Source organism: Saccostrea echinata, unplaced genomic scaffold (genome assembly GCF_033153115.1).
Source record: "Saccostrea echinata isolate AGI-Se365-2 ecotype Australia unplaced genomic scaffold, CSIRO_AGI_Sech_v1 ptg000025l, whole genome shotgun sequence".
Taxonomy (NCBI): domain Eukaryota; kingdom Metazoa; phylum Mollusca; class Bivalvia; order Ostreida; family Ostreidae; genus Saccostrea; species Saccostrea echinata.
Window position 1 is genome coordinate 28,884,011 of NW_026889774.1, and position 14,269 is coordinate 28,898,279.

Below are 14,269 nucleotides of genomic sequence, written 5' to 3' on the forward strand. Positions count from 1 at the left end.
GGAAGATATTTTCTACTATTTTTTCAATCCCAGGCATTCTTAATTCAAAGTTGATTCCTTTGAATATTGCAAAATGGAGGCTATATATGTTTCTAAAACATTTTTTTTTGCTTGACAGATATCAAACATGGTACATTGGAACCCCCTTAAAAGTAGAAGAACCCTATTGATTTTGAGGTCATAAGGTCAAACTACTCCGAAAATAGGAAGAAATTGTCTGCTCAATATCTTAAGAACCTTTTGCCTGAAATACATCAAACTTGCTTCATTGGTACCTCCTAAAAAGTACAAGACCCTATTGATTTTGAGGTCACAGAGGGTGAAATGTCAAACTATGGTGGACATAGGGAGATACTGTCTGCTAAATATCCTATGAACCTTTTGCCTGATAGAAATCAAACTTTTCATTATTGTTGCCCCTGACTAGTAGATTATAATTTTTTTCACTACCATTAAAAACATTCTAAATTCTAAAAAACAAGGTACAGTTTCAATACAAATCTTGCCCTGTGTTTTTCTTAAAAATGAAAGTGATATAAAAAATTAAAACTTATGCTTTTTGAATCATTGAAATTCCATGCAGAAAGATCATACAAACCATTTTTCTCACATGACCTTCTAAATGCTAATTGTGACGTCATAGACCTGTGCATTTTCCCGTATTTTCTTAAAAAGTTGCAGAAGACACCAATTTTCAATGGAACTTTCTTTCAGAAAATATTGTCCACAGGCATCGCCCACAAAGATTTTGAGATATATGATTTTCCAAAGAATTTTACACAGCATATCCGAAAATTAAAGTGGGCGACAGCTGTGGACACTATTTTCTTAAGGAAAATAACCCTAGAAATGGGCCATTTTGAGGCTTTTTCTGTTTAAAATAGAGAAATGCATCAAATTAATGACGTCATATTTCCAGAATGGTACTCCTTCATGCCATATTCCTTTCAGATTTATCATAGTCATATACTCAACTAACATTTAAGCCAGTTTCAATACTTTTTGAAAACATTGATTTTTTAGGGCACAATAAAGCTAAAAACCGTACCTTCTTCTTTAAAGTTGATCCTTTCCAGTGTAGCCACATGGGGAGCATATATATTTCTAAAACATTCTATAACATTTCTTGTGGCAAAACAGATCAAATCTTTTTACAGTATAAAATCGCAGTTTTATTTTTTTGCATGTTTTTATACACTACATTTCTTTTTATTTTGTTACTTCAACTTCATACTGAAAGAAAATGTTAGTAAAAACATCAAATCAAATTGCATTTGTTTAAAAAAGATGGATGGTTAAGGTGAATATAGTTCACTCCTTTAAAATAAAAATCAAGGGAAATACAAATATATTTATATATCACAAATCTGGACAAAGAATCTGTATCTAAATTAATATAAACCATCATCAGAACATTTGCATATTGTTCAAATCCATCCATATGCATGATTATAAAAAATGTAGGAAAATGAAAGAAAATACATTAAAAAAAATATAAAAGGTTAGGTCTTCAGGAAACTTAATGCCAGGTTATTATTTATCAACCATTAAACTACATGTAAAAACAAATTTTACTGAAAACAAAATCATGTCCCAACACTCTGTGTCAGGATTCTGGAGTGGAGACACAATCACTCTGAAGTAATTTTAAGATTTCATCCAGTCTTGAGTTGATACGTTTTTCCATCTCACTTAGTTTAGAGTCTACATGACTTAGAAGTCTTTGTTCAAGGTCCTCTAATTTGGTGTTCAATGAGTTTGAAGATCCAGGAGAAACTTCTGTATCTCTGTTTCTGAAAAGAAAGATAAATTTAAAAGTTTATGAGGGTGAATTTGATCAGAGTTGTTCTTGAACAACACATCTGAAATCACATCTCTTTCATTTTATGGCTCTGCAATAAAATATCAATTCTTATAAGTAAAATGTATTCTAAACCTACTACTAAATCTACAAACTACACATAAGATATGAATTCAAACATTTCTATTAGCTAACAGCAGAACCAAAACTCTCTACTTTGTATTTTGTGTTTTTCACAATTATTTCACCTTTTACAAAGCTGTACAAATAACAATGTAACATTAATTCCCACCTCATTTCCTCTGGAATATTTGCGTCTGTGGTATTTTCTGAAGCAATGTCTATTTGCAATTTTTCTTCCTTTGCTTTTTCTGCTTCCCTTCTCTTTGTCTCCTCAGCTTCTTCCATTTTTCTTTTTTCCTCTGCTCGCATTCCAGAAACTCTATCACAAATGTTATGTAGTAGAGAGAAAACATCTGAAGAATCACTCTCATTTGAATTTCCAGACTGATCTTGTGTTCTCTGTTGAGATAAATTGCTTGAATGTGATTGGTTGCTGTTTGTTTGTTCTGGAAGATGATTGGACCTGATTCCCTTTTGAGATAAATTGTTCAGATGTGATTGGCTGTTGTTTGTTTTTCCTGGAAGCTGATTAGACCTGATTCCCATTTGAGAGAGCATGGACATCAATCCCATCATTCCTAGTGGTGACCCTGCAGATGAAGGTTGTTGGCCAAGAAAACCATGTATTCCAGTCATAGAAGCCCTCTGATTCTAGATAAAGTATCAAAAGTACCAAATAATGGAATTTAACAATAAACTGCAATTTTGGTTGGATAATTAGGGAATGATTTAAGTTTTGTGAATGATATTGGTGTGTACTTCAAACAAACTTGTCCTGTAGGCATATTTGAAATTCATGATGCATGTTAGCACTTCTTGTTAGCACTTAATGAACAATATGCCTACCTGACAATTCTGTTTTATGTACACACCAATAACATTTGCAGACTAAATAAAAAAGCAATCCCTTCGTTTGTAATTTACATGTTTAAAAACAGCAAAAATTCATTCAAGATTTGAATTTACCACTGCACTATATAATATTTTTACTACCATCTCAACTTCCTAATTGTGATTTCACAACAGTGTGAGTTTCTTGGTGTATATTAACATGTGTGACTGTTCAAGAAAATTGCAAATAAATTAAGAGAAAAAAATGTAGCAAATGTAAATACATGTAGTTGAAGGTGAAGCCTTTTTGAAAAGTTATGCAGCTTTGACATACATGTACTGTGTATTACATGTGATGGTATTCCTTACACTATACATTTATTGACTGGGTTCAAGGGCAACATGCATTCTGTTGGACCCAAGAACCAAATTGGTGTTGCCTGTAGCTGATGGTTCGAGGGGTCGACAAAATGCATTTTACCCAGGAACACATGTACAGTCAATAAATGTTTTGATATATATGACTTTTACTTTTTATTTTGACATATCTTGCAATGGCCTCCATGTTTTCAATAATTGGTAAGATATAGCTGATCTCACCTACAGTGTGATGTAAAAAGTGTTATAGCGATCCAATATCTCAATGACAAATCTAATATCCCACTCAGTGGTCCAACATCAATTTTTTTTCAGACCGCTCAGTAAAATTTTAAATGTTAGACTTTTTAGATAGATTTATCTAGGAAACAATTTTTAGAGGTTTAACATTCATTGTTAAAAAATCTCTTACCACACCAAATTCAAAATATTCTTAACATGAACTTAATAATATTTCTATATCACAGTACATGTATAAATCACACAAATCTTACCTGCTGAAATTCCTCCATGGATTGCATCAGTCCCCTGGCTCCCTCAGGGATGTTGTCTCCGAGACTTGTTACATAACTCTTGACCTTTGACATGTTTATTTGACCTAACTGACCTCCACTCCCACCATAATCTTCTTCTGGTTCAGGATGAAGAATGAAGACTACTTTGAAAATCTTGAAGAAATTGACACCATGAACTCGTGGAAACTGGAATGTAAAATGGACTCCTCAATGCTGATCAAAGGTGGATAATTCATTAGTAATTTTGATTCATTTTAAATTCACAAATTTAGGTTATGTTGACTCTGATCTACTGTAATATTTCTAAGAATGTCAGACCACTTTTTTGTGTAGAATTGTTCAAGTCAAAACCAGCATTATTTCATACACTGTCATTAAAACATATGCATTAATTTGATGATTTTTATCAAAGGACATTCCTGATGTGTAAATTTAATTAAATTTATGTATTATTTAATTAAATAAATACATGTAATAAAGTGATAATTCAAGAAAATTAAAGCCACTTAGATTGGGATATTTTAAGATAAGAAAACATTAATACAAAATGACTTTGTAACAATTTCACCTTGATGGTCAGTCCATAACATGTGTCTAATGATGTCCTACACTTGTACACAACCTCTGAATCCTCTCCCCCTTCATCATCCCCCATCATCCTCATTCTCTGTCCCCTCACAGTCTTTAGGTACCCCTCACTTGCATCATAGATTTCCACCAGTCTTGCCTGACTGTACACATGGAGACCACAGATACTGATGTGATACTGAGGTTTACAGGTCAAGGTCATGGTACAGACCTCCTCCCCCTCCACACTGGACAGCTGGAGGAAATTTCTCGGGTTGATATCTTGACAAGGTTGTTGTCCACTTCCATCATCATCATTATCATCTGTCTGTGAGCTAGGAAAAAAACAATCTGATTAAAATTACGTTCATAAGCGGTAGCATATCAGAACAACTGATTTTAATCAGATTGGCAAAAAAAGAAATGACTTGCACTAAAACTTGAATCAAAAAGCTTCTAATGTACCAAAAGGAAGAAAGATATTAACTGACTGGCTCCTGAAGACCTCCCAATATTAAAATAATGTCACTTATTATGAAGGAGCAAAAACCGTAAAATTCAGCTAAATGGTTAAAAATATCTCTTAATAATTAAATTTATGTCAAACCTAAACTCTTGTCCAAAGTAATACTCTACAATAGTTGCTGGATCTTTGTCGAAGTCCCAGGATGGTAGAACAGTGCAATAGTCTATCCCTGCCATCTGTATAATTAAATGGTTATCACATCACTTAATAGAATGTTTTACATAAGAAAGTCAAATAAAACTTCAATATTTAAAAATCTGCTTCGGTTTAAAAAATGTTTGACATGTAACCTTTTCTGTTTTTTTTTCTCTCTATCATGTTAATTGAGTGGACTGTCAAAATCAGCTTCACATTACAAAGTAAACAATCATAACTTCTCCTGGGTGATTAGGGCATTAGTATACAAAAAATCTTAATAATTACAGGTATTATCTGCACAAACATATACTGCATAGAGGTGAGATTAGTTCCATCTATTCATCTTTTATCTTTAAAGGTGCTTAGACACAGATTTGAACTTAATATTTTCTCAAATTTTCTGTATAATATCACGACTTATATATTGCAATAGCATTTCACATGAAAATATAATTAAAAACTTATTTTATCTGGAAATTATTGGAACTACGAATTCCGGGACGCGTTTGATTAACACATCTTTGCACTTACACAAATTTTAACTTTATCCTTAATATTTAAGAAAAGAAGCGATTTTGTTATGTATTAATGAAAAATATTACATCTATATTCCAAAAAATTAAGAGTAGAAATGTTGGAAAGCAAAACCAACTCACCAGTATTGTCAGTCCATGCTCTGTGATGTGTACAGAGTTTAACAAATGGAACACACCCGTGAAACGTAAACTGTTTTTGTAAACAGGGCACAAGCTCTGTTATTGTTAATGTTTATGATTCACCGGGTGTGTTCAATTGTTAAACTCTGCACACACCACTGAGCAGGGACTTACAATACTGTGAGTGGGTTTTGCTTTCGAACATTTCTACTCTGAATTTTCTGGGTTATAGTTTTAATATTTTTCATTGTGTCAATCCAACGAGTCCAGAAATTCGAAGTTTTAATAACTTCGAGATGAAATAAGATTTTATTATATTTTAGTATGAAATACTTTAGCAATATATAAGTCATGAAATTATACAGAAAATTTGAGAAAATATTAACTTAAAATCTGTGTCCAAGCACCTTTAAGGGTTGTAAATATAACAGGTCCAGTCCAAAGACTATTTCTACCTACGTAGCTATTAATAGCTACCTAGGTATTTAAACCTACCCAAAGTAGCTATCTTTACCTACTTTTTGCATTACTTGCATTTTGTGGCCAAACGGCGGAATGGCGCAACATGGTGAGTACCAAATTTTTTGATACAGTCACACTGATGATGAATACGACAAAATTTGGACCAAAAAATGATTACGTAGTAAATTAACAATTTTGCATTTATTACTATGCAAAATTGTTAATTTATGAAGCAATCATTTTTTGGCCACAATTTTCTTGTATTCATCATCAGTGTGATTGTATCAAGAAATTTGGTACTCACCATGTTGTGCCATTCGGGCGTTTAGCCACAAAATGCAAGTAATGCAATTTTTAGGTAGAAATAGCTACTTTGGGTAGGTTTAAATACCTAGGTAGCTATTAATAGCTACGTAAGTAGGAATAGTTTTTGGACTGGACCTGTATAGCATGCAAATGTCAGAAAAAACTCCCACAAACCTTTCAGTGTGTGTGCAGCGTGGTGTATTTTAGCTCCTCTACAAAGAATAAACTGAAGTGGTTGTTCTACAAAATTCAGTTTTTAAAATTCTATCTTTTCCGATCCTTAATGAGTGTCTATTTTCTTAAAGAAGTTCTTTACATGAGATACTGAAAGTGAAAGTCAATGTCAACAAAAATCTGATAGTATTTTCTTACCTTCATCACTAAAGAGCTCTAGGGAGAGAGCATTATTACTAAGGAAATGTTTTCGCATGGTTGGTACTAACAATCACAAAAACATTTTTGTTACAAATCAAATATTTCAAGGAATTGTTTTATAAAAATAAAGGATTTTATCAAACATTTGACAAACACCACGTCCATAGCCATAACAAAAAAAATTCATGAAACACTCCCGATGAATATCCGGAAAAATGGCTGCGCCCTATTCCGTTTCCTATGTTTGTTTACAAAAAAATATTTACTGTCTTGATTTATTCAGTAAGACATGTCAGCGAATTATTTCTTAACATTTGATTTGTTTTATATTTTTGGCGCTGTGCACAATCTTAAAATATCCAATTGGTCCTAAAATGTATTTACAGTTTAATTATACTCAGCATGCAATTCAGTGATGAAAAAAATTAAAAGACAAAAAATGTCTACAGACCATTTTGGACTTTCTACACACGACATGTAAGTATATACATTGTATATTATTTTCCTGTTCAATTCTGGTTAAAACATAAACAACATGTGAATCTTAAGTTTTAGTTTACCATGTTTCCTTAGAAGTACATGATAACTTTTTGAACATCTCTAAAAAATACATGTATATTAACACTAAGGTTGAGCAAGAGTTAACATACTTTAAATGTTATGTTGGTATGTAAATGTGGTAGTGTAAGATGCATGGAATCATACTAGCTTTGGCTTTTAGCAATCTATTGGTAGAGTGCACTAAACTGGTAAATAAGCCAGAGATCCCTCGATTGTTCAACCTCAGACATATAGGCACAAACTTGTCTCTTCTATATGAATAAAAAGAATCATTTCAATTATATTAAGTTCAAAACCCCTTTCATGATATTGTACAATATACAGCATCATTGCAACATCTTGAAAGGGGTTTTATATACATGTATTATAATAATATATATGCTGATTCAAATCTGCACTAATCATTATTTCCTAATTTCCTCCTATCCTTGAGTAGAGGAATGAATTTGAAGCTCTTGGCTTGCAAAGATAAATTAATGAACCAGAATTTATAAAGCTCTCTTAATTTTTTCTTCCATGTTAAGAACATCCAATCTACATCGGTATGGGGAGTGTATTCTCCACTGCAATATCCACATCTCCAGAGGAATCCATGAATTTGACAATGATATTGTTTTACGCTATGCATGTGGAATCGCGAATAGTGGTGGAGGTGTTCTCCACATGAAGAATGAGGATTATAGAAGTGGAGTCTGCTCCAAAGATTTAGATATATGGTGGAGTGGAATGGAAATAAAACTCGCTGAGATGATCTCATCAGATGATATTTGTAACTATTTTGATATGGTGGGAAATTACGATGATGCCGATCTGTATCTCTTTATCAAGTCTGCTGAGCACATCTGTACAATAGACTATCATTCCCGTTTACCCACCGACACAGCCACGCATGAGGTCAGTTACCAGTCTGTGATCAAGCTCCTCCAGAGAGATGAATCAGGAAAACCACTCTCTGCCCTCCCTTCAATCCCCACAAACTTCCAGTATGGAGTTACAAATGAGTATCTCAAACAAGAGACAAAGCAAATTCAATTCAAACAGCTATCAAGTCGAAATTCAAGAGACGGGAAAGGCATCCCAGACAAAATTAGGACACTGATATCAAAATATGTGACAGCATTTGCTAATCATGAAGGAGGACACATCTATTTTGGCATTGATGATGATCAGGCTGCTGTGTATGGAGAAGAGATGACTGACCAGGAACAAGAGAGAACAGGTGACTTAGCATGATGGACAGGTAACTTAACATGATGGACAGGTAACTTAGCATGATGGACAGGTAACAACATGGTGGACAGATAACTTAGCATGATGGACAGGTAACTTAGCAAGATGGACAGGTAACTAAACATGATGGACAGGTAACTTAGCATGATGGACAGATAACTTAGCATGATGGACAGGTAACTTAATATGATGGACAGGTAACTTAGCATGATGGACAGGTAACTAAACATGATGGACAGGTAACTTAGCATGATGGACAGATAACTTAGCATCATGGACAGGTAACTTAACATGATGGACAGGTAACTTAGCATGATGCCAAGCAGTATGTCTACCAGTAATAAATACAAAATTAGTAAACCACATGGAACAACCTAAATTGTTTCTTAATATCCAGTCTAAAATATCTTATTGAGACAAAGTATGACTTCTTATGAGAAATATTTTCATCAAATATGTCATTAATTTGAAGATGTTGTTAGGTTTAATTGTAAATTGAAAGTTTGCTTTTTAAGATGTTCATCATCTTTTATTTGTAAATTATTTGTTTAATGTTAAATTGCAGGTACATCCTAATGGATCCAAAATCACCTATGAGGTTAAATGTTTTAAAATTACAAGTTGGTCACTTGAAACTGTGATTTTGAGAAACAGTGTGGAAAACATGTCTTAGCTATTTTATTGATTGTCAATTGATATGTCCAAATAATTTGAAAAGATACATGGCTAATTAAGAAATAACCTTGCTTTAAGAAAGAAAAACATGACATTTTTATGAGATTTTTTCTTTACCTGTATCTTTCATACATAAGTTTATTTTCAGCTCTCTATTAAATTTAATTATTTTAATTTATTTACATGTATCAACACTATTGATTGAAGTCTTCTTATTTCAGTAAAGCTGGTCCAGTTGAAGATGGATGTTATGATATGGGGGAGTTCCTCCTTCAGTGCCCAGAGAGGGGTACAGTGGGACATTCATTTCTCCCCAGTGCAGAGTGTGCCTCATAAGATGGTATACCTGACTTCAAATATTTTTTATTAAGTTTTCACATACATGTACTATGTAAGTGGATTTTATTTTTTACGAGACACAAGCTTAGCTTTTTTCCTTAAAAATCCATATTTTATTTTAGCAAGAGTTAATTTTAAATGATTCTTAATTACCACTTGTGCAGAATGCATTGTTAGCAATATTCAATCTAGCAACTTCAACACTCTTGCTGATATTGCCAAAATTGAATTTCTGCTAAATCTTTTGCTCATATGGTACTTAGCAGAAAGTTTTTTTAAGATTAAATTACAAAGATACAAATTATCTACACATTAATATCTAAATTTGTTAATCAAGTTAATAGTATTTGAAAAGTTATTGTAGAATACATCAATCCCAAATTTTCTTATTCAGAAATATTTTAGGGAGATCTTTCCAAGGTTAACAAATTACCCATGATTACTTTTATCCACAGAATCCCCGAGTTGTTGTTGTTGTGTCCGTATGTAAATTTCCTGGGGGCGTATTTTCTGCCACTCCGGATAGTTACTATGTCAACACAAAGACCCAGACTGTAGACTGCTGGTCCTTTGATCAATGGAAAAAAGCAATGCTCAACCCTTTCAGAGGTATATCAATGGAAGAAAGCAAATGCTCAACTCTTTCAGAGGAAATGCTGACTGACAACTACACTTCATAAAAATGTTGTAGTCAATTGTCATATTCCTGGCATCAAATTTTACAACCAAAATTACATAATCAGGAGTTGATATAGACCTGAATCTGACTGTTCTAGTAATTTAAGCCAGATGATAAGAAGTGCTAAGAATGTTCACATGAGTTGCATATTACTCTCCCTGATAAATGAATGTCTTACTGGAAAAATGAAACATTTTTCTATTATCCTAAAACTGAATTCATGATTTCAACAGTGTATGACTGCTTCATATTATGTTTTTAAAAAAATGGAAATAGTTGATCTTTTAATGCTTAAAAAAATTATACTGACGCCTTAATAGTAGTCTTTTTTGTGAATTTGTAGATAAGCCGGAATTACATGGACGCTTCATTAAGCTTCCCTTTACTGTGCCTCAGGCACCCCTGGTATTCTCCTTGAAACATACCATGAACAGTATAAAGGCCAAATTATTTACAGGTTTGTAGGTGCACTTTTTTTTTTTTTTTAGTAAAGGGTGGACTGTTTTTTTCTGGTAATAAAATAAGTTGTATTTGAGCATCAAAAGGCATTATTAGATGTGTTTGCATTGTATTCATTTGAAAAATAAAGTGTGTGCCCTGTGAACTAAATTCTATAAATTGAATATATGAATGTACTGTTTATAATCTCATTTGCAAGAACTTCATTTTTGCTTAATTGTGAGACTGTCTGCTTGTAAAAATTTTATTCTGAAGTATATTAATCTTAAAAAGAATTACACACAACATCTAAAAAATATTTGTGAAAATTTTGTCTGGCTATTAATTAATACCTAATTATTTTCTTGCAAAAATAAGGTGTCTGGAAAATTTTTTGATCTACAGTGTATGGCATCCAAATGAGATTTTTTCCCTTAATATGATGTTTTTCTCAAGTATCAGTACTTTCTTTAAATACCAAAAGATTCTATATACATCGTACCTTCTCATTAAATATTATGCATTATAATTACATGGTTAAAAGTTAACAACATTTTGTATATGTATTCCATTATAGAGAAATCGATGAAGTTTGCTCAGCCTCACCACTTCCTGACCACCATTGATTGTGTGGACACCAGAAGCCTCGTCTGCTCTGTTGTGGACCTGTTCTCTGGGGGGAGACATCTATCCCTATTTGTCAACTGCTGGGGGCTGTCAGTTCCACTGCCGTCCCTCCAAAAAGTGACCTGCGATTTGTTTATTGTCAGTGAGACCCAAGGGTGTCACTTAATCACATTTGCTACCTCAGAATCAAATACCATTTGGGCACATACACATGATGTTGCAGCCCACCTCAAGTACAAAATGGTGGCTCTTGGAGGCTGTGTTTCCAAGTTTGGTATTACTACACATATCATCAATGTTAAAAATTTTCTGGATGTTAAAGGCGATTTCGAAAGGCGGTTCTACCCTTCTCATTTTGATATGTCGTCGGAGAAATTTGACAATGTTATTGACTCACTCATTGTTACAATGGCAGCTTATCAACCTGTGGATTTCACGACCCTAAATACGACCACTGTGGAAAATATTTTGTCTCAGGATACATACTTTTTCATGCTCACTTGTGATCAGTTTCAACTGCTATTTACTCAACAGTTTACCAAGGAATTGTGGGTGCACAGTCCTCCAGGTGCTGGGAAAACAGTAGCAGCCGTCCAGTTTGTTCAAGAGCTAAAACGAAGAGGGTCTCAGACAAAAGAAATCCTGTACCTAGCTGAAAATGAACTCCTTTGCTCATATGTCCGGTATGATTCCAGAATTAATTCTTAAAAGTAGAGAGCATATATCATTAAGAAAATGTAGTCTATCCATGAACACCAAAACACACGAGTAAAGTATCTGAGAATTTTTTTTTCCAAATTTTTTCATTATTTGTGAATATATGCATGTTAATTTTAAATGCATAGCCATTTTTTTTTACCTGGAGTATATGATGATTTAAGTTTTAAAGTCATTTCATTATTTCAGGTCTTTCAAAATATGCCACGTGTCAACACGTCGTGACTTCATGAATGCCAGTGTAGACACTTTCAGTGATATCAAAAATGTCATAGTAGATGAGGCACAGAATTTCAAAGATAGAGATGGAGATTGGTACAGCGCAGCAGAACGTTTGACCAAGCCACATGAAAGTTCATCTCAGCAGACGACAAACTCAAATCATCTTGAGAGACATGGCTTCTTCTGGGTATTCATGGACTACACTCAGAAAGTTCACAAATTTAATGCAGGACTTCCATCTATAATTGGAAAAAATAATTTTATGATGAGTGAAATAACCCGTAATTCGAAGGAGATCTTTGAATATGCCCAGCATTTCATGAATGGTCCCATCAATGTGGAAAAAATGTCCTTAGCAGACAACATGGAAGAACTAAGTAATCTTGAAAGCTCGCCTCATCTTGGTCACGAATACAGTTCGGGACAATCCGTCGAAATCCTCAAATGTGACAAGGAACATCTGAAAGAGAAACTTTTCCAAGTACTCTCGAACATAATCGATAGTGGAGTCAGTGTTGATGACTTGGCTGTACTTGTTGGAAGTAAACAGGACAAGCCAGAAATCACAGTAGGCGTGATGCCATTAACATCAAATCATGGAGTAGAAGTGGATACAGTGAAGGAGTTCAGTGGACTTGATCGAGGGACCATAGTTGGGGTGGATCCAAAGGTCAATCCAGAACATGCGGATTTGAGTAAATTCATCCTTAGCTTGGCAACACGTGCACGTGATAAACTTGTGATTATCTCTACCTCAGATGTTGTTCAGAGGAAACTCGAGTGTGATCAGGAATCTTGATACCAAAATGTAGGCATTAAATTATAGACACAAAAAATAGGCATTAAATCAAAGACACAAAACATAGGCATTAAATCATACACTCAAAACATAGGCATTAAGTCAGAGACGAAAAATATAGGCATTAAATCATGGACACAAAATAGGCATTAAAACAAAGACATCAAAATATAGGCATTAAATCATAGACACAAAATATTAGGCATTAAATCATGCATTGACACAAAATTTTAGGCATTAAATCATTGACACAAAATATAGGCATTAAATCAAAGACTTATTTGTATAACATATATGATTTTTTTTCTTCAAAAATGTACCTTTGCTTTACATGTATATATATTCATGTATTTATTTGTTACAGAAAACATATTGTAATTGGAAAATATTAAATCTTTGTATGTACAGGGTGAATAATAATTTTAGGAAGAATGAGTTTAAACATTTTGTGATTTTTTTTTACATATCATAATGCACTTTTCTCTATGACCCTGTTTGTATTCATTATCTTATGATGATAGATATCTTATATTGAAATATATAAAACACTTTTTATTTAATATTTTTAATATATTATTTTTTAATTTACAAATTGCACTTACTGACTGACAGAGTACGTGTCCTAATCATGAAGCAGTAAGGAAAATATATGACAACATATTAATTTTGTTGTTTACTAATAAAAAAAAAAAGCAAAGTGTTGGTTGGTATTGCTTTGTCTTTTAGCTCACCTGAGCCGAAGGCTCAAGTGTCATTAACTCAGCTGCTTTTCTTATCGAAATTTGTCCGTTGTCTGTCGTTGTTGTCGTCATCGTAAACTTTTCACATTTTTATCTTCTTCTCCAGAACCATGAGCCAATTTCAACCAAACTTGGCACAAAGTATCCTTGGGTAAAGGGGATTCAAGTTTGTTCAAATGAAGGGCCACACCTTCTTCCTATGGGAGATAATTCAGAAATAATGAAAATTTGGTGATATCTTTAAAAAATCTTCTCAAGATCCACTGGGCCAAAAAAGTTGAAACTTATTTGAAACCTTCTTTATATAGTGTAGATTAAAATTTGTTCAAATCATGACCCCGGGGGGGAGGGGGGGGGTAAGGTGGGGCCACAATGGGGGATCAAAGTTTTACATAGGAATACATAGGAAAAATCTTTGAAAATCTTCTTCTCAAGAACGGCAAAGTCATGATTAGTCATATTATTATGGAAGCATCCTCAGGTAGTGTAGATTCAAGTTTGTTCAAATCATGAACCCTGAGGGTAGGGTGGGGCCACAAAGGGGGATCAAAGTTTTTCATAGGA

At 33.5% G+C, this 14,269-nt stretch overlaps 2 protein-coding genes across 2 annotated transcripts; one reads left to right on the plus strand and one right to left on the minus strand.

Moving 5' to 3' along the window:
* Positions 1–1,392: 1,392 nt before the first annotated feature.
* On the minus strand, positions 1,393–6,607 carry LOC133192811 (ATPase PAAT-like). The gene is made up of 6 exons (XM_061328819.1): positions 6,478–6,607; positions 4,823–4,917; positions 4,217–4,550; positions 3,628–3,834; positions 2,094–2,575; positions 1,393–1,793 (listed from the first exon to the last, which is right to left on the minus strand). The coding sequence occupies exons 2-6, from the start codon at positions 4,915–4,917 to the stop codon at positions 1,607–1,609; spliced, it is 1,305 nt and encodes a 434-aa protein (XP_061184803.1). The 5' UTR covers positions 6,478–6,607; the 3' UTR covers positions 1,393–1,606.
* A 325-nt stretch (positions 6,608–6,932) lies between these two features.
* On the plus strand, positions 6,933–13,236 carry LOC133192324 (schlafen family member 13-like). Its single transcript, XM_061328348.1, has 7 exons — positions 6,933–7,155; positions 7,764–8,458; positions 9,366–9,484; positions 9,939–10,092; positions 10,506–10,619; positions 11,178–11,910; positions 12,134–13,236. Exons 1-7 carry the CDS (start codon positions 7,094–7,096, stop codon positions 12,963–12,965), a joined length of 2,709 nt encoding a protein of 902 aa, XP_061184332.1. The 5' UTR covers positions 6,933–7,093; the 3' UTR covers positions 12,966–13,236.
* Positions 13,237–14,269: the final 1,033 nt, after the last annotated feature.

Excerpts from the sequence above, each read along its gene's own strand:
- LOC133192811 (XM_061328819.1), bottom strand. The coding sequence starts at position 4,917 with ATGGCAGGGATAGACTATTGCACTGTTCTACCATCCTGGGACTTCGAC. Across the intron at positions 3,835-4,216 it reads GTTATGGACTGACCATCAAG|TTTCCACGAGTTCATGGTGT; the intron begins GTGAAATTGTTA and ends TTTACATTCCAG. Across the intron at positions 1,794-2,093 it reads AATATTCCAGAGGAAATGAG|AAACAGAGATACAGAAGTTT; the intron begins GTGGGAATTAAT and ends CTTTCTTTTCAG.
- LOC133192324 (XM_061328348.1), top strand. The coding sequence starts at position 7,094 with ATGAAAAAAATTAAAAGACAAAAAATGTCTACAGACCATTTTGGACTT. Across the intron at positions 8,459-9,365 it reads CCAGGAACAAGAGAGAACAG|TAAAGCTGGTCCAGTTGAAG; the intron begins GTGACTTAGCAT and ends TTCTTATTTCAG. Across the intron at positions 11,911-12,133 it reads CTCCTTTGCTCATATGTCCG|GTCTTTCAAAATATGCCACG; the intron begins GTATGATTCCAG and ends TCATTATTTCAG.